This window comes from Oncorhynchus kisutch, linkage group LG3 (assembly GCF_002021735.2).
Source record: "Oncorhynchus kisutch isolate 150728-3 linkage group LG3, Okis_V2, whole genome shotgun sequence".
NCBI classification, from domain to species: Eukaryota; Metazoa; Chordata; class Actinopteri; order Salmoniformes; family Salmonidae; genus Oncorhynchus; species Oncorhynchus kisutch.
Genome location: NC_034176.2, coordinates 18,379,456 through 18,407,440, shown reverse-complemented (window position 1 = coordinate 18,407,440; position 27,985 = coordinate 18,379,456). Strand labels below are relative to the sequence as shown.

Below are 27,985 nucleotides of genomic sequence, written 5' to 3'. Positions count from 1 at the left end.
CGTCGCCAGACCCATCCAAAACATAAAGCAAAATCTACAATGGAATGGTTCAAAAATAAACATATCCAGGTGTTAGAATGGCCAAGTCAAAGTCCAGACCTGAATCCAATCGAGAATCTGTGGAAAGAACTGAAAACTGCTGTTCACAAATGCTCTCCATCCAACCTCACTGAGCTCGAGCTGTTTTGCAAGGAGGAATGGGAAAAAATGTCAGTCTCTCGATATGCAAAACTGATAGAGACATACCCCAAGCGACTTACAGCTGTAATCGCAGCAAAAGGTGGCGCTACAAAGTATTAACTTAAGGGGGCTGAATCATTTTGCACGCCCAATTTTTCAGTTTTTGATTTGTTAAAAAAGTTTGAAATATCCAATAAATGTCGTTCCACTTCATGATTGTGTCCCACTTGTTGTTGATTCTTCACAAAAAAATACAGTTTTATATCTTTATGTTTGAAGCCTGAAATGTGGCAAAAGGTCGCAAAGTTCAAGGGGGCCGAATACTTTCGCAAGGCACTGTATGTGTGCCATTCAATGGGTGAATGTGCAAGACAAAATATTTAAGTTCTTTTGAACGGGGTATGGTAGTAGGTGCCAGGCGCACACCGGTTTGTGTGATGAACTGCAACACTGCTGGGTTTTTCACGCTCAACAGTTCCCTGTGTGTATCAAGAATCGTCCACCACCCAGAGGACATCCAGCCAACTTGCCACAACTGTGGAAAGCATTGAGTCAACATGAGCCAGCATCCCTGTGGAATGCTTTTGACATCTTGTGGAGTCCATGCCCTGACGAATTGAAGCTGTTCTGAGAGTAAAAGGGAGTTTGTGCAACTCAATATTAGGAAGGTGTCCTTAATGTTTTGTACACTGTGTATATGACCAGTCAGTCAAACACATGTGATCTAGTACCAGAACGTACCATTGGACTTCTGTTATGTGTTCTTTCATAAACAAGTGTTGGATCACGTCCAACTACGTCAGTGATTTTAATTGGCTGATGCACATTTTGAGATGGAGGTCCAGGTTAAAGCTAAACTTTTTCTAATGTTCGCACGTATGGCCCCAGTATGTCATAGAGTATATCCTTTCCTATGTGGCCCGAGCAGGAAAAATTGCTCTAGAAGGTGGAAGAGAAGGTTGTGACTAGGCCCTGAGTTAATACTAGTCAACACACATTTCCTGTCGCTATGGGAGAGGGAAGAGATCTGCTGTTGCCTGTCCAGTCGGCACATCTCTCATACACACATTGACCTCTGACCCCTCAAGTGGGCACTTTATCTGTGATTGACCAAAGAGAGACAAGTGACTTCAAACTCCCACAGGCTGTCACAAAAGCATTCCACACATGTCTCAAGTACTCAGGGGGAACATTGTGTGTGTGTTTGTGTGTGTCCCCCTGTATCATGTTTGTGTCCTCCCAGGCATTGAACCCAGGTCATTTGCATACTTCCATATGGATAGCCCACTGAGCTAAAGCCTACATCAGCTCTGGGAGCACAAAACTTCCGGTCTTTGGCAAGGTTACTCATCGCCGTTGTGCCTATGGTCCTCTGGAGACCTATGGAACCATGGGCCCTGTTCTGTACAGATCCCGAAAAAGGTAGTGCAGGGAGTGAGGGAGGTCCATGAAGGCAGGAATGGAACAGGCCTAAGTGTGCTCTGCAGGAGGAGGAGAACACGCAGCGTGAGCATGGTCTGTCGAGTCCTATCAGAGATACTTCTGACCTTGAGAGAGATGTATTGATCATCCGGCACTCTTCCAAACACAGAGAAAACTGATACCTGCCTTCCTGAATCATTGATAAGCATACAGTGCTCGCTCCCTCTCTCTCCATCTATCTATTTTTTTCTGCTGCTCTTCTCTCTTTTTTTGCCATTCCAAAGAAAAGTTCATTATCAAACCAACCAAGGTTGTTTTAAAGGTCCAATGCAGCTGTTTTTATCTCAATATCAAATTATTTCTGAGAAACAATTAAGTACCTTACTGTGATTGTTTTCAAAGAGCAATTTCTCAAGCATGAATTTTACTAGGACTGTCTGGGAGTAGGGAGGGGAAAACTGAAAACTAGCTGAAAACTAGCTGTCATTAGTGATGTCACCATGGCAGGCCAAAACTCCATCCCACCAAAATGTCACAGAGATATTGCAACCTTATAGTGTGGAAATATACACTGAGTGTACAAAACATTATGGACAAAGACTGGCCAGGTGAATCCAGGTGAAAGCTATGATCCCTTATTGATGGCACTTGTTAATTCCACTTCAATCAGTGTAGATGAAGGGGAGGAGACAAGTTAAATCATATTTTTTAAGCCGTGAGACAACTGAGACATGGATTGTGTATGTGTGCCATTCAGAGGGTGAATGGGCAAGACAAAATATTTAAGTGCCTTTGAACGGGGTATGGTAGTATGTGCCAGGCTCACTAGTTTGAGTGTGTCAAAAACTGCAACGCTGCTGGGTTTTTCACACTCAACAGTTTCTCATGTGTATCAACATGAGAAACTGTTGAGTGTGAAAAACCCAGAGTCCCTGGGTTCGCGCCCAGGCTCTGTCGTAACCGGCCGCGACCGGGAGGTCTGTGGGGCGACGCACAATTGGCCTAGCGTCGTCCGGGTAAGGGAGGGCTTGGTCAGTAGGGATGTCCTTGTCGGTAGGGATGTCCTTGGCGGGCTGGGCGCAGTGCGTGCTAACCAAGGTTGCCAGGTGCACGGTGTTTCCTCCGACACATTGGTGCGGCTGGCTTCTGGGTTGGATGCGCGCTCTGTTAAGAAGGGTTGTGTATCGGACTTCTTTCAACCTTCGTCTCTCCCGAGCCCGTACGGGAGTTGTAGCGATGAGACAAGATAGTAGCTACAACAACAATTGGATACCACGAAATTGGGGAGAAAAAGGGGTAAAATTACACACAAAAAAAACTCTCACAAATTGTAAATTACAATAACTTAAATCTACACGCACATAAAACAGTGTAGAGTAAAAAGGAGTAACCTCTGATCCTTACTGTACACCACATCTTATTGATGACAGAAGAGCAGTAACAGGTTCATTTGAACCATGTACACCCTTTTACTGTGTGTGTGTGTTATGCACCGAGGCATCCAGAGAAAGTGTGTCTAGATGTCTCACATGCTCCTGAACAGTTGACTGAGCACCCTTCAGTGTTCAGTACGGTCTCTTCACACCTTTTGTCTGTTGTGTGTGTGTGTACATTAGCTAAAGGTTAGTGGATTGGGAAAGTCTTTTGCTTTACACTTCTGTACATCAGCCTATGAGCAGGATACATTACATACAAGGACTGCAGTGAGAAGGAATACAAGCCCCTTGTGAAGGCAGCACTTCTTTAGCCATACACAGTAGGAGATCAGTCAGTCTTCACTTGGCTCCAATGTGTCTTTATAAAGATTGCGGTGTGTGGGTCATAATAGTGAAAGTGTGTGTCTTGGGCATTTCAAGTTTCCCAGACTTTTTATTTTAGTGTGGATCATGATTTTGAGTGACAGGAGTGTCACTTCCTCCATCAGAAAGGAGAGAATAGAAACTGCAGTGAAGAGACAGAGACTCGTAGTGAAAGTTCCTGCAGGCAACGCTGAAACTCCAGCTAACTTCCTGCTCAGATACACACAGCGCTGAAACTCCAGCTAACTTCCTGCTCAGATTCACACAACGCTGAAACTCCAGCTAACTTCCTGCTCAGATTCACACAACGCTGAAACTCCAGCTAACTTCCTGCTCAGATACACACAACGCTGAAACTCCAGCTAACTTCCTGCTCAGATTCACACAACGCTGAAACTCCAGCTAACTTCCTGCTCAGATACACACAACGCTGAAACTCCAGCTAACTTCCTGCTCAGATTCACACAACGCTGAAACTCCAGCTAACTTCCTGCTCAGATACACACAACGCTGAAACTCCAGCTAACTTCCTGCTCAGATACACACAACACTGAAACTCCAGCTAACTTCCTGCTCAGATACACACAACGCTGAAACTCCAGCTAACTTCCTGCTCAGATACACACAACGCTGAAACTCCAGCTAACTTCCTGCTCAGATACACACAACGCTGAAACTCCAGCTAACTTCCTACTCAGATACTCACACGTGCGCGCAGAAAAGCACACACATACACGTACAGAGGAAGGAGAGGAATTGACGCCTCCGGTGGAACCTCATCCTCCACTTCCGCAGAGGAAAGGAGATACCACTTCTCCCCCTCTCTTCCTTTCACACCCGTTCCCCTCAGAGGGGCAATAAATCAATCAGCACCAAAATAACTGACCACACTGAGGCAGCCCTGGCCTTCCCATACTCCTACACACACAATCTCATCCAAAATACACACACTCAGGTCGGAATTCAATCCATTGCAAATAGAGGATTTCAGGATAGCATTCAAAAGGTATTTTTGAAGGCATAGTCACACTTTGATCCTCATATCAATTCCCAGTATGGTTAATTATTATTACAAACAATACAACATCAGTGATTTGAGTGACAGTCAGTTTACACCTCTATTGTTATTCCTAATATGGGTTAGTATCTAAATCCTCTTCAGTCCCTCTGCGTTATTCAATAGCAGCATCAGTAAAGACAGAGACGAGCTACAGTGCAGCGTTATCTGCATGGGCGGATGATTAGTATGGAACAAGGAATAGTGAGACATTGAGAGGGAGATCCACATGCATGTTATTCACTAGAAATGTCTGAGTACCTCTTTACCACCATTCAGATCCCACTCTATGGTTTTATCCCAAATGGTACCCTACTTCCTATACTGTGCCAGTGCCAAAATAAGTGCACTATTTAGGGAATAGGGTGCAATTTCAGATTGGAGAGAAAGACCCATAGGCTACAGTAGTATACTGTGTAAAGGGACTTACCTTTGATTCCAAACTTTGAGTTTCCCCCGAATTTCAAGATGACCAGCATCAATAGAAAACCCATGAAGGCTACTGCTGCAATCCCTACGACCACATATACCTGAAAGAATGACAAAGCTGTTGAGCTAGGACCACCACTACCACTCCAAAATACCATGTGTCACAGTGTGTAGCCTACTACCACCAAGATACACCTACCATATAAAAACATGAAATATAAAACTTAAACACATTGTCAACCCTAAACATACTAGATAGTAGTACGACTACTAAAAGTACTGGTAAAACATATTGTATAAAAACATGAACAAAATGTTAGAAGCATTGCTCCCACAACAGGTACAGGCTCCCACAACAGGTACAGGCTCCCACAACAGGTACAGGCTCCCACAAACATGCACATAAAGAGGTGACTTAGAGTGTGACTTACAGCAACTCTGTCTTCTGGTGGCTCTAGAGGTGTGTCCTCTGTTTTCAAAGAGCAGAGAAGACAGCAGATGCTACAGTATCCCTCAATGACAATGAAGTTGATTAAATGTCCCTGTCCCTGTGGGTAACACATTACTTGAGGGATACCTACATAAGCACTTCATAACAATATTTGTATTATGTCTTGTGGTTGTTGACATAAGCATGTGCTACCTATGAATGCAGTATATATGGGTTGGGTAATGAATGCGTTATGAAGTCCTTATATAGTTACCTTTCAAGTAAAGTGTTCCCTTTGAGTGTCAGAGTGACATAGGCCTATGTACTTGTTAACCTCTGCTGTGTGATTGGGTAATGTGAAGGGAGAGTAACTATACCTGTAGTTGGGTCTGTGGTGCCCAGATCCAGGGTGTGAGGAGAGGGAAGAGAAAATCAACTATTAACACTCAATAACACAAAAAGCAAACCTCAGAAATCAGTCTTTAAAGTACTTCTCAAGTCAATCATCTTTAGTGTCAGGACATCTGGTATTCATTAAAGTAAAGAACATTGAATTATTCTCTCAACAGTTCAATGAGCGATTTAGACAGTCAATGTTGCATGTAAATATTTGAAGAGCCACTCACCATAGTAAAGTGGTTCTGTCACTGTTCCTGTTGGGTAAAATACAAAAAGTACTTGATTGAGAAATAAAGGTCATAGATTAGTTAGGAACTCCCCTCAACAGGTTGTCTAGGTCTAATTGGACACCAATTGAAAATAATTAACAAAAATGAGCAGACATACAGCTCTCTAGGAATTGAGTTTGACACCCCTGTCCTAAGTGTAATTTGACCCCTGGCCCTACCCCCTAAACACTTGAGTAGATCTGAGAAGATTGGACATATAGGTGTTAGCAATATGGTAATAGCTCAATTTTGCCCATTGATAGGCCAGGTGGAATTGTTGCTATATTACAGACTATCCAATCCTCTCAGATTGACACAAGTGGGATAGGGGTTGACTACACACCGCATACCTCCATCAAAGGGGTCAAGCATGAAGTGAGCCTCGACGGTCTTGCGGTCTTGTCCGTACTTGTTGCTGGCCAGCAGGGTGTACGGTCCGTTGTTGATGTGTGTGGGGCTGTCCAGCTGCAGGCAGCCGTGGAACTCCCTCTCAGAGAAGTCATGGATCATAGTCATGATGTAGGGTCCCTCATTTACCGGCTCCCCGTTTAACAGCCAGCGGAGATCAGGTTTTGGGTTCCCAGACATACTGAATGGGATGCACCAGTGGTGGTCTGAGTAGGCATCACTCAACTTACTGATGTTAGGGGGAACTGGGGGAGGGAGAGAGAAAATGGGTGAGTGAGAAAGATCGAGGGAGAAGCAAAAGGGGGAATAAAGACAAAACATGGTCCAGAAGAAAAACTAGTTAAGACAACGGTATTATTCTCATTCTATTCCCTCCTTGTCTAGAGTCATGTTTGGAACTCACAGAGGATGTCGAGGAAGACTGAGGACTCATTCTCGCCCACAATGTTCTCAGCGCTGCAGGTGATCTTACAGTTGTTGTCCAGTGAGGAGAGGTTATAGAGATGGAGCTCAGACACCTGTCCTGAGGCCTCAATCTGCAGAGGACCATGCAGAGACACAGTGAGTCAGGCACCCACCTCATCCATATTACCAATGCTTTTACCCATCCACAACTATTTTGAAACTATTTTCCAAACACAATACCTGTTGCTGGTTATTAGTGCTATTGTAAGATTATTGTTTACCATTTCTAAACAGATATCCTTCCCTAGTGTCTTGTTAATTTTTGACATAGTGTTGCTTCTTCTGAGCACCTATGACAAACAAATGGTGTTACGCCTAGATTAGCAAGTAACATTATAGGCCAATGCTGGTTAATAATTGGTTAAAAGCCTCAGTGTTAAAATATCTGCATTATATAAAGCTGGCCACGCCCATTGTAAAATATATATATAGTGTGAAACAGTACTGCCGTTAAAGTGTATATTATCCCTGTTCATTAAGAATTCATCTGTTTAAAGGTGTGAATGGTTTATGCTCGGTAAGGGTAGGTCCTTTTAGGATCCCTGTTCACCTCATTCAGGTAGAGCTGTTTGTCTAGGCAACATGTTGATGCTATAGCTCTGCCATATACTGAGACGTGTGAGTTTATAGGCGTTTTACCTTAGTCTTCCTTCGAGCTGAGGTAATTCTGCTATTGGCCAAGTAAGTTTGTTTTTTCAAGTTAATTCTTTCTGTTAACAAATGTTTCAAAAAATGTTCTGCCTTTCTATATTTTGTAAATACAGCTCTGTATCCAGTCTTCTCATCAACTTTACTGTTAAATAAATACCACTTATTTTTGCATCTACACCTCTGACTAAATAGGCTGCCAGATTCTCTGTCTTAAAGAGCGACTGCCCCTAAAAAGCAACTTCTCGTTCTGAAAATGGCCCATGTGACATCGTTATGAGTCAGAAAAATGTATTATATTGTCAAAATTGACTACATAGTGTAAATAGTATAATTTTGGTCATAAAGTCAGTCTCGTCCAAAACTGAGATTTACGAAATGATCGTAAAAAATGGTGTCAAGGAATGAAGGGTACCATAACAGTTTTCCTTGGGTTGGGTTTATTTAAATCCTGCCCAGCTGGCAGCACCCATAAAGTAATAATCAATTAAGAGCTGATCATAATGCCCTTGGTCAATTTGGTTTGACATTTGATATCCCTATGGGGCTAGTTAGGGACCATCACTAAATTATAGAATGTACATGGGACAATATTTTAAAAGGTCAATAGCTCCCAATTCCAATAACTTCAAACCAACTACAAATATTGAAAGAATTTAATGAGGAAACTAAAAGTCCCATTCACATTGTGTAGTTTATGGATGGTCCCTAACTATCCCCAAATCTATCAAAAGTCAAACCAACTTTACCATGGTTGCACACCAGCTGGCTGAAGCTAATTGGCTAAATCATTTGGCTAACTCTTCCCACCTGCGAACACACACGAAACACCCACATCAAACCACACCCTGAAACCAACTCATGTTTGAAATCAGTCATAGCATTTCTTAATGAACCAAATCTAAAACGAGGCCAAATCAGGAATCGCCCTTTTACAGAAGGAATGTGCCTTTAACTGGTGGATTAGTGTTGTTGCTGATGGGTAGGTCCAGGAGTCTTACGTGAGCAGGAACAACTCTGGGCCCAAGTTAGAGGCCCTAGTAACATGGGCACAGAGTTTTTCTGGGTCAGGTCACGTGGTCAGTAAAACTCCTATCCCTACTCATGGGCGCATTTAAAATGGCATTCTATTCCCTATATAGTGCACTACTTTTGACCTAGGGTGCCATTTGAGATGCAGCCATGGGATTTTTGGTGGCGGGCGACTGTGGTGACTGACCTCATTGTAGGAGACGAGTGGGATCATGTTCCAGATGAGCTCAGGAGAGGGCGCTCCAGAGGTGTTGCATGTCAACACCACATCAGCACCCTCCTGCACCGTCACCTTGGATGGGCTCAGAGTCGCCATGGGAACCACTGCCAATGACAACGAAGGGGAGATTCAATGCAATCTTAGTTCAAAATCACAGCACAAACACGGCGGTGGTCACACACAGACTACAACTCCATGTGTCTCGCAACTCAGATAAAATTAATTAGACACAGTTTGGAGCCTCTCTAAGTAGAGACAACAACACAACCAAAGGTGGAGAGGATGGGACTGTGACTTGAAGGTGACCCACGTGTCCAATCAGAAGATTGGCTGCCTCTTAGCCGCAGCCAAAGGCATGGGAGCGTCTGGCGAGGAAGGGCCAGTGTCGACAGTCCTGGTTGATAAAATGGACAGATCTCTTATCTCCACTAAGGGACGTCGCCAAGACTCTTATCAGCATGGCAATGCTCTCAATGATTCTAGAACCCAGAAAACGATTCATTTCAGCACTCAGACCATACCATCTGAAGCACCTTCAGTAAATCAACCCTTACAGCTTGAGCAGTCTCAGTTGCTCTCTTACAAGCACTGCCAGCTGCGGTGTTAACCCTACCCACTCAACAAAGCTACAGTACACTAGTAAAGCACAGTATGCCTTTACAATATGTCCATCTTTAACAACACAACTCGTGGGCTAAACTGATTGCAATGGTTGTTTACTGGTTGTAACCAGTTTTAGACACTAGAACCTACAGCATCAACATCTCCAATATGAATATTGGTAGGCAGCAGTGAAGGCCATAGCTTAGTCTCAGATAACCTCTGTATCCAACACATGAAAACTACTGCACTGAGCTGTGGATTTCATATAGTACAGGATGACAGAAGGAGAGCGGGAGATATGAACAGAGAAAGAATGACAGAGATGTCCTGAAAAAGAGATGGTGTGAGAGGGAGAGAGAGAGAGAGAATGTTAGAGAAAAATAGAGAAAAAGGGGGTTTGCAAGGTTCTCATTGTGTTTAGCTGCCTGGCAGGCCTGGGGCATCGTACACATGCCTCTCCCTTGAGTCGTTTTCATATGTCACTTACACAGGGGTTCCCCTGCCGTCTCTCCAGGGGCCTGCAAGTAACCGTGGCGATGGCAAAAATAGCAGCCTAATGGAGTGGAGACTGGACTGCCGGATCAATAAGTGTTATCATTGTCGTTATATAGCCTCTGTGCCCCAGAGCACACTAGTACAGGCCCAGGTTCCTCTTTGTTATCAACACACACTGGTGAGTGTTAATGAGTAGAAGGGGGAACTGATCCTAGACCAGCTTTGGTTTGTGGGTAATCATAATGGTTTGTCATTATGAAACCGCATGTGAATCTAAGGAGAGTTTATTCAGCAAAGCAATTAAAGGGATTGTTTTCAAAAAATTTGGCTGGGAAGGATACATTTTCAATTAAAGCAAGTGGTTTGTGGAAAAAGATAAGATCCACTGTGTGTGTTTTGATGATCATTGGGAGGTGTGCGTGTATTTTGGGGCCATTACCACAGTGAGGGGGGTTGAGCCTGGTGAGAGGTTTCCTCCCGCCACCCTCCTCTATACATTTGAGCTCCTGAGCATCAGCCTCCTCTCCCAGCCACAGCTTCATCCACATGTTCTCACAGGAACAGTGCAGCGGGTTCCCTGAAAGAATCCTACACACACAGAGAAACACAGTGTTGAATATTGAATCACACACTGACACGAACACACACATGTATGAAGGTATGCGCACACATGCACTAACGTTTTTTTTATTCTTTATTTTTTATTATCCATGATGACACATTGTCAGTCGGGGGGTGAAAGAATCAACTCACAGATTTGATATGTTTAAATGTCGAAATATCCTCCAATACAGAGATGACAAGTTGTTGTCTTTCAGATTCCTGTCAATCAGAATGTACATTATTATCAATAATTAGTTGAAAGACATATCCAAAAGAAATACTAAACTGTACAACCATTCCAGCAACTGTTCTTGTCTGTCTTAGGAGATACAATTATTTTTGTAAGAACTGTAGTTTGACCTTCAAATTGAGATTCATTTAGCCTTATAAAAGCCACTCACAGATACTGAAGTTTGAGGTTGTTCTGGAAAGCCAGTCGAGATACATAGGTAAGCCTGCTGTTAGTCACAGTTCTGCAATGCAAATATACACAAAATCATCATCATATTGCGCTCGGATGCCAACGCCAATCCAATCTGGGCTCCATCATGACCACAAGTATAAGATATCACATAACATACTTACAGATTCGTGAGGTTCCGGTAATAATGCAGGTCTTTGTCATTGATGGATGAGAAGCTACTCTGATTTGCAATATATCTGTTAAAAATTAAATTGGGAAAAAAGGTTAGAGAATAGTAAGTAGTAGACCTACAATGAACGACAGATGCAGTTTATGCAGCACATTTCAAACGATATTAAAAGATGTTGAAGTGTTTTTCGGGGACGGGAGTTTTTGTTTACGATTTTTGTCAAGTTCGTTTGGAAATACAGAGGAACCTTCCAATAGACCTTTACTCAAGTCGTCTAATTATTGTCATTTTTAACAGTCGATTATTATATAAACAGAATAAACATTGTTAGGCTACTTGTATTGTATCTTTATAATCCCATAACGGTGACAGTAGGCTATGGATATCAAAGGATCGGCTATGGTCTTTAGAAAAACGCTCCCATCATGTCCTCGTAACATCATGCATTCAAAATGCTGTAGCCCTATTTTTGGTTAAAATAACCCTGATGATTCTCTGTTTGTCTTCAATTAGGCTATGCTAAATCTGAACAGCTCTGAAACGTGGGTGGAGATTAATTGAGTCTATGCCTATTAGTTTTAGTTCACAATGGAAGCAAAATGGCCTAGGCTATACATTTCTCAGAATAGAAAATTCTAGGCTGTTGGGCCTATTATCGGGGGGAGGGGGGTAGTAGCCTATTTGCTAATATTTGAACCTGGCTACTGTATGGGTTTCTGCGAGAGTAGGACTACACCTCTCCCCCACTCCGTTGTGTTTCTTCTCGGGGCCACGGAAGAGCGTCAATCGGTACGGATAGCACCACAACAGTCTCTCACCGTCCAGGCGTCCCCATCTCTCTCACACTGACATAAACACGCGAGCGCGTGTACACACTCACACACACTCACACACACACACACACACAGTCTATAATTGTTGCTTTTTGTTTGTTTGTTTATTTATTTTCCTAAGATCACCCTGAAAAACTATACAATAGGTTTTATTAGACAACTCAAATAGCCTAATTACTGACTGAGACTTGACCATTCGATTGAATCTTCAATTCTACTCATATTTATAGCCTAAAACGCATAGCCTTTTTTCACCTCATTATTGTGTGCCAATAAGGCAGGCATGCTATGTCTGTCATATATGTTGGGTACGGTGATGATGGATCATTGACAGTGACTCACATGTCCGTGATGTTGTCCATCTCCAGCTCAGACTGCAGCACTGGGAAAGCCATGATGCCCCGCTCCTGGTCCACACAGGCGATCCTGGTCCCGCTGCAGGAGCAGGACGCAGGGCAGGCGGCCCCGAGCCTCCACAGTCCCATCAATACCCAACACAACTCCAACAGAGACACCCAGCTACCCCTCCGAAAGGCGCTCATCTCGGCTCCCTCCACGCCCGACCAAGGACAGCTCGGATCAGCCAAGCTCCAGCAGAAAGAGACGCTGTTAGATGCTCAACCCAGACGGGCATGCACCAGCCGCTATCCGCGCAAATGGGTGAGACGATGAAAATAGGTTTATCCGTTCCGCTCGTCTCCACAAGAATGCAGCCAGTCACTCAAAATCACATCGAGACACCGACGTGTGTGTATGCCAAGGATTCCTTTGCGCTGTCTCTCTCTCTCTCTCTGTCTCACTCTCTCTCTCTCTCTCTCTCTCTCTCTCTCTCTATTTCTCTCTATATTTCTCTCTCTCTCCCGACTCTCAGACAGATGACACTGATAGGCCTAATTCCACACAAAACACCATGTCCTGTGCAGGTCTGCCAGATTCAGAGCCGTGGATGAATAGACGATGGAGCCGAAAGCACACACCGTTTAGGCTATTGTCGCGATGTTCAGTCAGTGCACTGAGGAACAGGCGGCGCGCGTACCAGCATCAAAACATATGTTATAGATCGTAGACGCCGTCAGGAATACGCCCTCCAGCCATCGTTCCAATTCTACTGCGATTGCTCCAGATGGTCAGGGGTTAAAGCGCTCTCCTCTCCTCCCGGTTATTCACCTGAGGCCTTGTCTTTAGACTTGTGTCCTTGTATAACGGACAAATAGCATAAGCTCGAACATGAGAGATATGGGGCTGGGTTTACAGCCTGAGTGTATTCGAATAGAAAGTCGTGTGTTAATTAAAAAACTAAATGACAGCACAGCCAGGTGAGCATCTGCTAAAATCACATTTGATGTATCCCACTGGCACAGCGGGGCATAGGGGCAGTAGCCTACTCAGTCAGTCACAAATCAATCCCTCTTTAGCTGCTGTGTACCAACCTCCATCACCTTATTAAATCATTAGTCTGTATTTCATAACCATAAAGATTTTAGCCAGCGTGTGCACTGAATCAATAACATGTCATCTGACTTCAGCGGAGGGATGTCATTCACCCGCTGGACTCCTTACAAATGGAGTTATAAATCTGCCTCCTTGGCTCCTTCACACCACACCACACACACAAACACCAGTTCTGAGTCGCGCGCTCTCCCCATGTGCAGACACGATGTGACGTAAGCACTGACGCACAAGATGTAGCCTTGGTCTGAATTGAAGAACATAGACGCTACTGAGCTGTAGCCAATGCGGAGTCGACAGGAGATGCTAACATCCGGAAGTGGGAACTCCGCTCAGGCGTCTTTTTACGCCTACTACGTTAGGTTAACTGAGCTGAATCTGTCTCTACAAATCTATAGGGGTTCTCCAACCTGGAGTTGGGCACAGTACGTTGCAGACTATATACAGTGCATTCAGTAATATGTTTACACACGATGTAGCCCCTATAGGCCATAGGCCAGGGTAAATGCCATAGCGCAGGTACATTATTCAAATGATGTGCTATATTATAGGTACCTATATGCCAGGTGTTCACCCTGCCAGACCCCCCCCCCCCCCCGTTCGTGTGAACGCGCACACACTCAATTCTTCATTGCTGCGACTTGCTTGCTCGTTGAGATTTCTGCTCCTCTCTCCGTTGTCAGTTTAGTCTACATTTCACTGATCTTAGTAGCAGAAAGCATAGGAGAAAATAAAAAATCCTTTCTGCTACTAAGATCAGTGAAATGTAGACTAAACTGACAACGGAGTGAAGAGCAGAAATCTCAACTAGCAAGCAAGTCGCAGCAATGCTCGTTCACTCGTTCACATTCTTGAAAAAAATTATTGTTGAACAAGAATTTTTTTAAATGACATTTCTTTTAATAAGACGTATTTGTGGAAAATATTGTCCTGTTTTTCAAGAATCCTTGAACTCTAGGAGAGCAACATTTCATCTCACCCTCATAGCAAAATGTGTAGATTAGCTATAAAACTGCACACACCAACTCGGTTAAACAGTTGCCTTGTTTAAAGTCCTTGATCGTTTAATAATAACATTAGATATTTCAAATATGTAATACATTTTTTGTTTTGTTTTTTGTTTTGTTTCATATCACTATTAAATGCTCCAGGGCTAATTTTGTTAGCATTTTGGCATGTTTTTCTAGATTTAGAACATAAAACAACGTTTATAAAGCAAATATCCCTTAGGTCTAGCACAGCAAATACTTCAATTGTTCAAGCATCGATCTTGAGAGGGTCAGTTGACAAGCCACTGACGGAGTTGACGACAGACACTCAAAACAGACATATTTTTGCCTCTAAAAATAAAGTTCAATAGAAACATTTGTAGAATATGAAAAATTCTTCATTTGAAAAACCCCAATAAAAAATAACCATTCTATCAGATCTTTCAGCACTATGACGGAGTGGATGTCAGACAAAAATCTGACAGAGTTGACGTTTTACGGATTTGACAAAAATTGCATTTTTCTTCTTCATTCAAGTGGTATACACAGTAGCAATTTCGTTTTTCTTCAGTTGTTTTATGACTCTGAAACCTAAATAAATGTAACATATTTGAACCAAAATTCATATTCTAATTTAATCTATCAGGCAGATGGAGTTGACAGTTTATGGTTGTGACCATGGTGATTCCAATATTGTTTCTTTAAATCTATCAAAACTAGAGAACTTTGCAGACCATCAGTGGTCTTGTTGCACTTCATGTAATGAAGACATGAATAAAGAGTCCTTAATTAAGGTATAACTGACCCTGCTAATTTCTGATTCATTTAGAATTTTAACCAAATCTCCAGACACATCTTTTAGGAATCACAGTTTTGGATAAATACATTTTAACACTTTTTATTTGGGAGAGTTTAACATTGGGATCGTTTTCCCGGGACTGTGGCATTTCCAGGCAAAGAGCTGACATGGAAATGAATAATATTGAAGTACAAAATAAATACATTTTCCCTTGTAAAATTAAGAACAAATAATGCAAGAGAATAAAGTAAAATCCACTATATAAATTAAGTTTCAAGAATTGCTGATCTAATTCCCTGCTATTCTACACATTTTGCCATGAGGCTGAGATAAAATGTAGCAGTTTTAAAGCTAAGTACCTGTAATAATTACATTAAAAAATTAATGGCTTATGATGTGTTCATATGTTATCTGGGGGCCCAACCTCCTGGGGGGACCCCAACCTCCCCCCAAATATCAGAGTCCTTTCAGTCTTCAAAGGTATTCAAAGATACTTAAGCCATAACCAAAGCAATATATGGCTCTGTTTATGAATAACTTCCCCTTCATCTGTGGTATTATCCCCAAATTAGGCCTACAGCTTGGACTGGCAAAGGTACTGTAGTTTAATGCCATAGTAATAAAGACAATACCAATCATGTACTGCCCCTCTGTGGCCATTTAGCAAGTAAACGTGTCCACAAAGTGGATCACTGGGGAATAGAAAATACCTTGTAGCTGTGACTGTGGCCAAACTGGGGCTGTATGTAATTTGTATATATATGGGTGTCAAATACAGTGCCTTCCCGAAAGTATTCAGACCCCTTGACTTTTTCCACATTTTGTTACATTACAGCCTTATTCTAAAATGGATAAATACCCCATAATGACAAGGTAAAAACAGGTTTTTAGAATTTTTGCTAATTTATAATAAAACATATCCCTGAAATATCACATTTACATAAGTATTCAGACCCTTTACTCAGTACTTTGTTGAAGCACCTTTGGCAGCGACTATAGCCTCGAGTCTCCTTGGGTATGACGCTACAAGCTTGGCACACCTGTATTTGGAAAGTTTCTCCCATTCTTCTCTGAAGATCCTCTCAAGCTCTGTCAGGTTGGATGGGGAGCATTACTGCACAGCTATTTTCAGTTCTCTCCAGAGATGTTCGATCGGGTTCAAGTCTGGGGTCTGGCTGGGCCACTCAAGGACATTCAGAGACTTGCCCCGAAGCCACTCCTGCATTGTCTTGGCTGTGTGCATTGTCATGTTGGAAGGTGAACCTTCACCCCAGTCTGAGGTCCTGAGCGCTATGGAGCAGGTTTTCATCAAGGATCTCTCTATACTTTTCTCCATTCATCTTTCCTTCGATCCTGACTAGTCTCCCAGTCCCTGCTGCTGAAAAACGTCCCCACAGCATTATGCTGCCTCCACCATCCTTCACCGTAGGGAAATGTGCCAGGTTTCCTCCAGTCATCTTGGTTTCATCAGACCAGAGAATCTTGTTTCTCATAGTCTGAGAATCTTTAGCTAACTTTTGGCAAACTCCAAGCGGGCTGTCATGTGCCTTTTACTTAGGAGTGGCTTCCGTCTGGCCACTCTACCATAAAGGCCTGATTGGTGGAGTGCCACATAGATGGTTGTCCTTCTGGAAGGTTCTTCCATCTCCACAGAGGAACTCTAGAGCTCTGTCAGAGTGACCATCGGGTTCTTGGTCACCTCCCTGACCAAGGGCCTTCTCCCCCGACTGCTCAGTTTGACCGGGTGGCCAGCTCTAGGAAGAGTCTTGATGGTTCCAAACTTCTTCCATCTAAGAATGATGGAGGGCACTGTGTTCTTTGGGACCTTCAATGCTACCATTCCTCAGATTTGTGCCTCAACACAATCGTGTCTCGGAGCTCTACAGACAATTCCTTCGACCTCAAGGCTTGGTTTTTGCTGTGACATGCACTGTCAACTGTGGGATCGTTTATAGACAGTTGTTTTCCTTATGTCCAATCAATTGAATTTATCACAGGGGTACTCCAATCAAGTTGTAGAAACATCTCAAGGATGATCAATGTAAACAGGATTCACCGGAGCTCAATTTGAGTAAAACTGACTATCCTACCGATCCTCGACTTCGGCGATGTCATCTACAAAATAGCTTCCAACACTCTACTCAGCAAACTGGATGCAGTGCCATCTGTTTTGTTACCAAATCACCTTATACCACCCACCACTGCGACCTGTATGCTCTAGTCGGCTGGCCCTCGCTACATATTCGTCGCCAGACCCACTGGCTCCAGGTCATCTATAAGTCTATGCTAGGTAAAGCTCCGCCTTATCTCAGTTCACTGGTCACGATAAGAACACCCAAGCAGGTATATCTCACTGATCATCTCCAAAGCCAACACCTCATTTGGCCGCCTTTCCTTCCAGTTCTCTGCTGCCAGTGACTGGAATGAATTGCAAAAATCGCTGAAGTTGGAGACTTTTATTTCCCTCACCAACTTTAAACATCAACTATCTGAGCAGCTAACCGATCACTGCAGCTGTACATAGTCCATCTGTAAATAGCCCACCCAATCTACCTACCTCATCCCCATACTGTTTTTATTTTATTTACTTTTCTGCTCTTTTGCACACCAGTATCTCTACTTGCACATCATCTGCTCATTTATATTTCCAGTGTTAATCTGCTAAATTGTAATTATTTGCTCCTATGGCCTATTTATTGCCTACCTCCTCATGCCTTTTGCACACACTGAATATAGACTTTCTTTTCTCCACTGTGTCATTGAATTGTTTGTGTTATTGGCTTGTTTATTGTTTACTCCATGTGTAACTCTGTGTTGTTGTCTGTGTCACACTGTTTTGCTTTATCTTGGCCAGGTCGCAGTTGCAAATGAGAACTTGTTCTCAACTAGCCTACCTGGTTAAATAAAGGTGAAATAAAAAAAAATAAAAAAAATAAAATCTGGAAGAACACAGATCTGGAATCATACTGGTGTGTGCCCTTGTCTTGGTTGCATGTAAATTACCACAATAAATACAGGCCTCTGATCAGTCCGACGTGATGAGCTGTTTATATAGTATAGTTTTTAGTGGAGACTGCATTAGGTGTTTCATGATGACATTTCCTGTAATTACAAGGGGGTGGATTTCTATCATGTACTGTATATACGTGGAGTTTGGGTTTCCTGTAACAGTCATTGCTGATTTGTATCTACTCAGGGGTTTTACTAATGACTGATTGGAATTGGCTGATCAGAATTTTAGGTATACTAATTAACATATGCAGCTTATTATGTGAGCTTACTCAGAAACACTTTAATTAACTAGTATAGGCCTACTATTGATTTCTTTATTTTATCTCAGACTTGTATAGCCTACTGGACTCATAGAGAGCTACTCTCTCAAGTTATCTTGTTGGGGCGAGTGACTCTTTGAACTTACAATGGCTAGCCCCAAGTTGTTATATTTTTTTCTTGTGCTTTATGCTATTTGCCTCATGACCGCTGCATGCTTTGTTGACTATGAACTTGCTTGTTTATACAACCGTGGGACAGATTGTTTGTTCCTACACTCGGGACTCTGACTCTCTTTTGGTTACACAGACTTTTGGCCTCCCATCCTGTTCTAACCACCTCTCACCAGCTTTGTATTCATGTTACCTGATGAAATTGCTGTACTATATGATCTTGTTGCCATCTGATGCACATTCAAATGTCATAACAAATCAACACTGCAGAGCTCTCCCTGTCCTCTGCTGTGCCCTGATTGTATTACTGCTGATGATATCTGTAAATTTGCATGTACACCCTGGCCCATATACTAGCCCCAATTCTGACTTGTGCTCCGATAGCTGTTTCACTGATTTCAGCTCTTGTAAAAGTTTGGGTTTTCTTCACATTAACACTAGAAGCTTATTACCTAAAATGTATCAATTTAAAGTGTGGGTTCACAGCTCCAATCCAGATGTGTTGGTCATTACTGAGACGTGGTTAATGAAGAGTGTTTTGAACACTGATGTTAACCTTTCTGGTTATAACCTTTTTCAGCAAGACAGATCTTCCAACGGTGGTGGAGTGGCAATTTTTACCAAGGAACACCTTCAGTGCTCAGTTGTCTCCACCAAGTCTGTCCCCAAACAATTTGATTTGTTGGTTTTAAGCATTATCCTTTAAAATAGCTCTTTGTTGACTGTTGCTGGGTGTTATCGTCCTCCATCAGCACCGGCCTGTACAGTACCTGCCCTATGCTCTCTCCTGGCCCCTTACACTAAGTCTGAATTTGTCATGCTAGGTGACCTAAACTGGGACATTCTTGAACCACCTGACCAAGTCCTGAAGCAATGGGACTCCCTAAATCTTTCTCAGATTATTACCAATCCCACAAGGTATGACTCCAAACACCCAGAAAAGGCTAATCTCCTCGATGTTTTCCTTACAAATAATCCTGATAGGTATCAGTCTGGTGTGTTATGTAATGACCTTAGTGATCACTTTTTTACAGCCTGTGCTTGTAATGGCTGCTCAGTGAAACGACCTGTCCAGATTTGTCATAGACGCTTGCTAAAAAAACTTGAATGAGCAAGCCTTCCTTCATGACCTGGCCTCTGTAAATTGGTATAGAATCAGCTTGAACCCCTCTATCAAAGACGCATGGACCTTCTTTTTTATATTTTCAGTGGTATTGTTAACAAACATGCCCCCATAAAGAACATTTGAATTAAAAACAGGTTCAGCCTCTGGTTTGACAGTGATCTGGCAGAGTTACTCCACCTCAATAATTCCATTTGGTGAAAGGCTCAGCACATGCATACTCAGGTTGACTGGTTCTCGTTCAGGCAAATGAGAGATAAATGCACTCAGGCTATTCGGATGGTCAAAGTTAGTTACTTTAAGGAGCAGTTCTCTCTCTGTGGGTGAAACCCTAAGAAGTTCTGCAGAATGGTTAAAGACCTGGAGAATAAACCCTCCTCCTCACAGCTGCCCATGTCCCTTAATGTTGATGATGTGGTTGTTACTGACAAGGAACACGTGGCTGAGCTCTTTAATCACAACTTCATTAAGTCAGGATTCCTATTTGACTCAGCCATGCCTCATTGCCCATCCAACATGTCCTCATCTCCCACCCTTCTAATGTGACTAGCCCTTGATGCTCCTCCCTCTTTTTCCCCTGCCTCCCTGCAGGCAGTCACTGAGGTGCTAAAGGAGCTCCTTAAACTTGACCCCCAAAAAACATCTGTCAGATGGTTTAGATCCTTTCTTTAAGATTGCAGCCCATATCATCGCCAAGCATAACGCTGACCTTTTTAATATGTCTCTTCTCTCTGGCGAGGTTCCCATTGCTTGGAAGGCAGCCACAGTGCGTCCTTTATTTAAAGGGGGAGATCAAGCTGATCCTAACTGTTATATGCCTATTTCTATTTTGCCCTGTTAATCAGAAGAGTTGAAAAAACTTGTCAATAATCAACTGACTGGCTTTCTTGATGTCTGTAGTATTCTCTCTGGTATGCAATCTGGTTTCCATTCAGGTTATGGATGTGTCACTGCAACCTCTATGGTCCTAAATGATGTCACCATTGCCCTTGATTCTAAGCAATGTTGTGCTGCTATTTCTATTGACTTGGCCAAAGCTTTTGATATGGTAGACCATTCCATTCTTGTGAGCCGGCTAAGGAGTATTGGTGTCTCTGAGGGGTCTTTGGCCTGGTTTGCTAACTACCTCTCTCAAAGAGTTCAGTGTATAAAGTAAGAACATCTGCTGTCTCAGCCACTGCCTGTCACCATGGGAATACCCCAAGGCTCGATCCGAAGCCCCACACTCTTCTCAATTTACATCAACAACATAGCTCAGGCAGTGGGAAACTCTCTCATCCATTTATATACAGATGATACAGTCTTACACTCAGCTGGCCCCTCCCGGGATTTTGTGTTAAACGCTCTACAACAAAGTTTTCTTAGTGTCCAACAAGCTTTCTCTGCTCTTAGGCCTTAACCTTGTTCTGAACACCTCCAAAACAAAGGTAATGTGGTTTGGTAAGAAGAATGCCCCTCTCCCCACTGGTGTGATTACTACCACTGAGGGTTTAGAGCTTGAGGTTGTCATCTCATATAAGAACTTGGGAGTATGGCTAGACGGTAAACTGTCCTTCTCTCAGCACACATCAAAGCTGCAGGCTAAGGTTAAATCTAAACTTGGTTTTCTATATCGTAATTGCTCCTCTTTCACCCCAGCTGCCAAACTAACCCTGATTCAGATGAACATCCTACCCATGCTAGATTACGGAGACGTAATTTATAGATCGGCAGGTAAGGGTGCTCTCGAGCGGCTAGATGTTCTTTACCATTCGGCCATCAGATTTGCTACCAATGCTCCTTATAAAACGCATCACTGCACTCTATACTCTGGAAACTGGTCATCTCTGTATACCCATCGCAAGAACCACTGGTTGATGCTTATTTATAAAATCCTCTTAGGCCAGCACTCCCCCCTATCTGAGATACCTACTGCAGCCCTCATCCTCTACATACAACACCCGTTCTGCCAGTCACATTTTGTTAAAGGTCCCCAAAGCACACACATACCTGGGTTGCTCCTCTTTTCAGTTCGCTGCAGCTAGCGACTGGAACAAGCTGCAAAAACCGCTCAAACTGGACACTGCTCATGGACACTACTGACAGTGGCTTCTTCGCATGATGCATTGTTGTCTCTACCTTCTCGCATACATCTGTTGTCTGTGCCCAATAATGTTTGTACAATGTTTTGCTGCTGCCATGTTGTTGTTACCATGTTGTAGTCATATGGTGTTGCTAGCATGCTGTGTTGTCATGTGTTGCTGCCGTGCTATGTTGTTGTCTAAGGTCACTCTTTATGTAGTTTTGTGGTGTCTCTCTTGTCGTGATGTGTGTTTTGTCCTATATTTTTATTTTAATCCCAGCCCCAGTCCCCGCAGGAGGCCTTTTGCCTTTTGGTAGGCCGCCGTTGTAAGTAACAATTTCTTCTTAACTGACTTGCCTAGTTAAATTTAAAAAATTATCCAGAAATATTGTAACTGCAGTTTCCAGAAGGCACTGAATGTGTCAGTGACGAGTCCACTGTATTTGGTATTTTGCGGGTATTTTATTAGGATCCCCTGTAAGTGGTGCGTAACTGGTAGCAGGGAAGTCAGGCGCAGGAGAGCAGAAATGGGCCGGAGCACTTTAATGATGCAAAAACAAATGGCACCCAGAACAGCAAAATACGGGTTGGAACAAGTGGTCCCATGTAGCACAGTTGGTAGAGCATGGCACTTTTACATTTTTGGTTTTATTTGCAACGCCAGGGTTGTGGGTTTGATTCCCATGGGGGACCAGTATGAAAATGTATGCACTCACTACTTTAAGTTGTTCTGGATAAAGATTTCTGCTAAATGTAAGGATACATGTATGTGACCTGGTTCACTGACACATATCTAAGGCGTTTGAATGACTTCATTTCCACCAACTGACTCTTATCAGAGGTATGTCTATGTTGTTGGTGTTTTAGGGTATTAAACCAACAACCCTGGTGTTGCTAGTGCCATGATCTTACCAACTGAGCCACACAGGATCACAGGAGTCTCACAGCAATATGAATACTTGGTGATTCAATTCACCACCAAATGTGATAACTTAGTGTTTGCAGAGGTTATCAGAGTGAGTGGGTTTTCCATCACTGAGGGAGGGTGTGGTTTGAAAATAAGTGTTTGTCATTGTACAATTTCCCTCCCTAATTCAGTCTGTTTACATCCATTGGGTATCTAATGAATATGACCCTGAAATGAATTTCCTTCCTGGTAGAGCAGGTAAAATGTAAGGATTGGTTCATAGCGTCAACAGACTACGTGTATATCTGCTGTCTCAGGGATGTGGGTCATTTTCATCACCGTCACAACTGTGTGTATTTGTGAGTTTCTGTACTTTTTTTTTAGATGTTTATATCCAACACTTTCCTCCTATCTCAACAGTTGGATGTTATGTCTGTGTGGCTGCATATGTCTGTGTGACTTTTCTTTCTGTGTGATAATCACATACGTTTGCAGCTGTCTAGGTTTCATATAGAGATGTCTGGGAGTTCGTCCGAAGTGGGTCCGGTCAAAATTAGTACACTACATAGTGAATAGGGTGCCATTTCAGACACAGATTATGTGTGTTTCAAGTTACGTTGCCGCGATGATTGCAGCGTGCGTGCAGAACTTGCAGCGGCCTCTGGCCCTGTTGGCTGTGTTCATCCTGCTGAGGGACTGGCTCATGGGCCGCTACTGATCCTGTCTCTGGGACAGCCTGCAACCTACCAGGAGCACCCTCAACACACACAGGGTCTGGCTCATTTGGTGAGAGCTGCATTCTCTTTCTTTCTCACTCTCTTTTCTTTGTATAATATCACATTTTTCCTGTATTTTGTCATCCTTTTTGGTGATTCCCATTGTTGTCCCTCTTTTGTCTGTCTTTCTGTCTGTATCTGTCTGTCTATCTGTTTGTCTGTCTGTGCATGCACTGTGGTGTGTATGCTGCTTTTGATGGCAGCGGTGTGCTGGCAGGTCTTTGACAGGGCCAAACAGGGAACACGGCAGCTAGTCTTTCTCCGGTCATCTGCTTTGTACTGCTCATGCTGGTGTTCTCATGGAACCCATTCAGTGTATGGAAAAGTGAGAACACACACACACCTTGATACTTCAACTCTGCATGGATCCAAAGACCGGCCGCTGTTTGTGTGTGATTCCCTGCAAGTCTGTGTGTTTAACTGTGTGTAGGTGTCACGGCGAACTTTACTGCGTGGTGTGGTACTGCAGTTCTTCTTATTTGGACTCATCATCCTCAGAACCAAAGCAGGATTCACTGCTGTAGACTGGCTGGGCCATCAAGGCCCTGAGTTACAGTTCATATATGGAAACCAGTTAATTGAAATAAATTCATTAGGCCCTTATCTATGGATTTCACATGACTGGGCTGGGGCGCAGCCATGGGTGGGCCTGGGAGGGTATAGGCCCATCCACTTGGGTGCCAGGCCCACCCAATCAGAATGAGGTTTTCCTACAAAAGGGCAGACAGAAATACTCTTCAGTTTCATCAGCTGTCCGGGTGGCTGGTCTCAGACGATCCCGCAGGTGAAGAAGCTGGATGTGGAGGTCCTGGGCTGGCGTGGTTACACTTGGCCAGGTGAATCCAGGTGAAAGGTATGATCCCTTATTGATGTCACTTAAATACACTTCAATCTGTGTAGATGAAGAAGGATTTTTAAGCCTTGAGACAATTGAGACATGGATTGTGTATGTGTGCCATTAAGTGCCTTTGAACGGGGTATGGTAGTAGGTGCCAGGCGCACCAGTTTGTGTCAATAACTTCAACGCTGACGGGTTTTTCACACAATAGTTTCCTGTGTGTATCAAGAATGGTCCACCACCCAAAGGACATCCACCCAACTTGACACAATTGTCACACCCTGACCATTGTTTACTTTGTATATTTCTATGTTTTGGTTGGTCAGGGTGTGATCTGAGTGGGCATTCTATGTTTCATGTCTAGTTTGTCTATTTCTATGTCTGGCCTGATATGGTTCTCAATCAGAGGCAGGTGTTAGTCATTGTCTCTGATTGGGAACCATATTTAGGTAGCCTGGGTTTCACTGGGTGATTGTTCCTGTCTCTGTGTTTTCACCAGATAGGGCTGTTTCGGTTTTCGTTACGTTCATTACGTTCTTTGTTTTGTAGTGTTTGTATTGATTCGTGTTTTACGTTTGTTTATTAAACATGGATCGCAATCTACACGCCGCATATTGGTCCGACTCTCCTTCACCACAAGAGAACCGTTACAGAATCACCCACCACAACAGGACCAAGTAGTGTGGTAACAGGCAACAGCAACAGCAACAGCAGGAGAAACATAAGGATTTATGGACATGGGAGGACGAACTGGACGGTGAAGGACCCTGGGCTCAGCCTGGAGAATATCGCCGTCCCAAGGAAGAACTGGAGGCGGAGAAAGCGGAGAGGCGCTGATATGACGAGGCAGCACGGCGACGCGGATGGAAGTCAACCCCAAAAATGTATTGTGGGGGGGGCTCACAGGGAGTATGGCTATGCCAGGTAGGAGACCTGCGCAAACTCCCTGTGCTTACCGGGGGGCTAGAGAGACCGGGCAGGCACCGTGTTATGCAGTGGTGCGCACGGTGTCCCCAGTGCAGGTGCATAGCCCGGTGCGGTATATTCCAGTCCCCAGTGCGTCTCCTTGGGCCGGCTTACTTGGCACCAGCCTTGCGCACGGTGTCTCCGGTTCGCCTGCATAGCCCAGTGCGGGTTATTCCACCTCGCCGCACTGGCAGGGCGACCGGGACCATTCAACCGGGTAAGGTTGGGCAGGCTCGATGCTCAAGAGCTCCAGTGCGCCTGCACGGTCCGGTCTATCCAGTACCACCTCCACACCCCAGCCCTCCGGTAGCAGCTCCCCGCACCAGGCTTCCTGTGCGTGTTCTCGGTCCAGTACCACCAGTGCCAGCACCACGCATCAGGTCTACAGTGTGCCTCGCCTCTCCAGCGCTACCAGAGCCTTCCTCCTCTCCTGCGCTGTCGGAGTCTCCCGCCTGTTTAGCGCTACCAGAGCCTTCCGCCTCTACAGCGTTGCCGGAGTCTCCTGCCTGTTTAGCGCAGCCAGAGCTGCCAGCCTGCATGGAGCAGCCAGAGCTGTCAGTCTGCATGGAGCAGCCAGAGCTGTCAGTCTGTATGGAGCAGCCAGAGCTGTCAGTCTGCATGGAGCAGCCAGAGAGGCCAGTCTGCATGGAGCAGCCAGAGCTGTCAGTCTTCATGGAACAGCCAGAGCTGTCAGTCTGCATGGAGCAGCCAGAGCTGTCAGTCTTCATGGAACAGCCAGAGCTGTCAGTCTGCATGGAGCCGCCAGAGCTGCCATTCTTCATGGAACAGCCGGAGATGCCAGTCTGCATGGAGCAGCCGGAGATGCCAGTCTGCATGGAGCAGCCGGAGCTGCCAGTCTGCATGGAGCAGCCGGAGATGCCAGTCTGCAAGGAGCTGCCAGTCTGCAAGGAGCTGCCAGTCTGCAAGGAGCTGCCAGAGCTGCCAGTCTGCATGGAGCAGCCAGAGATGTCAGTCTGCAAGAAGCCGCCAGAGCTGCCAGTCTGCATGGAGCAGCCAGAGCCGCCAGTCAGCATGGAGCAGCCAGAGCCGCCAGTCAGCATGGAGCAGCCAGAGCCGCCAGTCAGCATGGAGCAGCCAGAGCCGTCAGTCTGCCAGGATCCGCCAGTCAGCCAGGATCCGCCAGTCAGCCAGACTCTTCCAGATCCGCCAGTCAGCCAGACTCTTCCAGGTCTGCCAGACTCTTCCAGATCCGCCAGTCTGCCAGACTCTTCCAGATCCGCCAGTCTGCCAGACTCTTCCAGATCCGCCAGTCTGCCAGACTCTTCCAGATCCGCCAGTCTGCCAGACTCTTCCAGATCCGCCAGTCAGCCAGTCAGCCAGACTCTTCCAGATCCGCCAGTCAGCCAGTGATTAGAACCTCTAACGTGACTTTGGAAAGAGGATTCAGTATGGCGTCTCTCAATGGCTGTGGCCCCACCCTTTCCTTCCCATACTTCAACTGCAGCCTGGTCTACCCCCGAGAGGCAAGAGAAGAGGATGGAGAGAAAGAGGGGCATGGATAGGGGAAGGACCCTGACCTCTTTCTTATCACAGGTGTTGAAATGATATAATCAAATCCAATTTGATTTGTCACATACACATGGTTAGCCGATGTTCATGCGAGTGTAGCGAAATGCTTGTGCTTCTAGTTCCGACAATGCAGTAATAACCAACGAGTAATCTAACCTAACAATTCCACAACTACTACATTATACACACAAGTGTAAAGGGATAAAGAATATGTATAAGTAATGGTAATTAATGGAATAAGTAATGGTACAGAACGGCATAGGCAAGATGCAGTAGATGGTATCGAGTACAGTATATACATATGAGATGAGTAATGTAGGGTATGTAAACAAAGTGGCATAGTGATACATGTATTACATAAAGATGCAGTAGATGATATAGAGTACAGTATATACATATACATATGAGATGGGTAATGTAGGGTAGGTAAACATTATATTAAGTGGCATTGTTTAAAGTGGCTAGTGATACATTTTTTACATAAATTTCCATTATAAAAGTGGCTGGAGTTGAGTCAGTATGTTGGCAGCAGCCACTCAATGTTAGTGGTGGCTGTTTAACAGTCTGATGGCCTTGAGATAGAAGCTGTTTTTCAGTCTCTAAGTCCCTGCTTTGATGCACCTGTACTGACCTCGCCTTCTGGATGATAGCGGGGTGAACCGGCAGTGGCTTGGGTGGTTGTTGTCCTTGATTATCTTTATGGCCTTCCTGTGACATCGGGTGGTGTAGGTGTCCTGGAGGGCCGGTAGTTTGACCCCGGTGATGCATTGTGCAGACCTCACTACCCTCTGGAGAGCCTTACGGTTGTGGGCGGAGCAGTTGCCGTACCAGGCGGTGATACAGCCCGACAGGATGCTCTAGATTGTGCATCTGTAGAAGTTTGTGAGTGCTTTTGGTGACAAGCCAAATTTCTTTAGCCTCCTGAGGTTGAAGAGGCACTGCTGCGCCTTCTTCACAACGCTGTCTGTGTGGGTGGACCAATTCAGTTGGTCCGTGATGTGTACGCCGAGGAACTTAAAACTTACTACCCTCTCCACTACTGTTCCGTCGATGTGGATAGGGGGGTGCTCCCTCTGCTGTTTCCTGAAGTCCACGATCATCTCCTTTATTTTGTTGACGTTGAGTGTGAGGTTATTTTCCTGACACCACACTCCGAAGGCCCTCACCTCCTCCCTGTAGGCCGTCTCGTCGTTGTTAGTAATCAAGCCTACCATTGTG

The 27,985-nt window shown here is 44.3% G+C and overlaps 1 protein-coding gene across 2 annotated transcripts in view; it reads right to left on the bottom strand.

Moving 5' to 3' along the window:
- ntrk2a (neurotrophic tyrosine kinase, receptor, type 2a) overlaps positions 1–12,907 on the bottom strand; it is a 55,437-nt gene extending 42,530 nt beyond the window's left edge. For both annotated transcript variants that reach the window (XM_020468887.2, XM_020468894.2), the window contains exons 1-12: positions 12,228–12,907; positions 11,045–11,119; positions 10,861–10,932; positions 10,610–10,678; positions 10,296–10,444; positions 8,726–8,862; positions 6,797–6,929; positions 6,336–6,638; positions 5,944–5,970; positions 5,695–5,706; positions 5,319–5,356; positions 4,889–4,988 (exon numbers count right to left, since the gene is read on the bottom strand). In XM_020468887.2, coding sequence (XP_020324476.1) covers positions 4,889–4,988; positions 5,319–5,356; positions 5,695–5,706; positions 5,944–5,970; positions 6,336–6,638; positions 6,797–6,929; positions 8,726–8,862; positions 10,296–10,444; positions 10,610–10,678; positions 10,861–10,932; positions 11,045–11,119; positions 12,228–12,427 — 1,315 coding nt within the window. In that variant the 5' untranslated portion in view covers positions 12,428–12,907. The remainder of the gene's footprint in view (positions 1–4,888; positions 4,989–5,318; positions 5,357–5,694; positions 5,707–5,943; positions 5,971–6,335; positions 6,639–6,796; positions 6,930–8,725; positions 8,863–10,295; positions 10,445–10,609; positions 10,679–10,860; positions 10,933–11,044; positions 11,120–12,227) is intronic.
- Between the last annotated feature and the right edge of the window lie 15,078 nt (positions 12,908–27,985).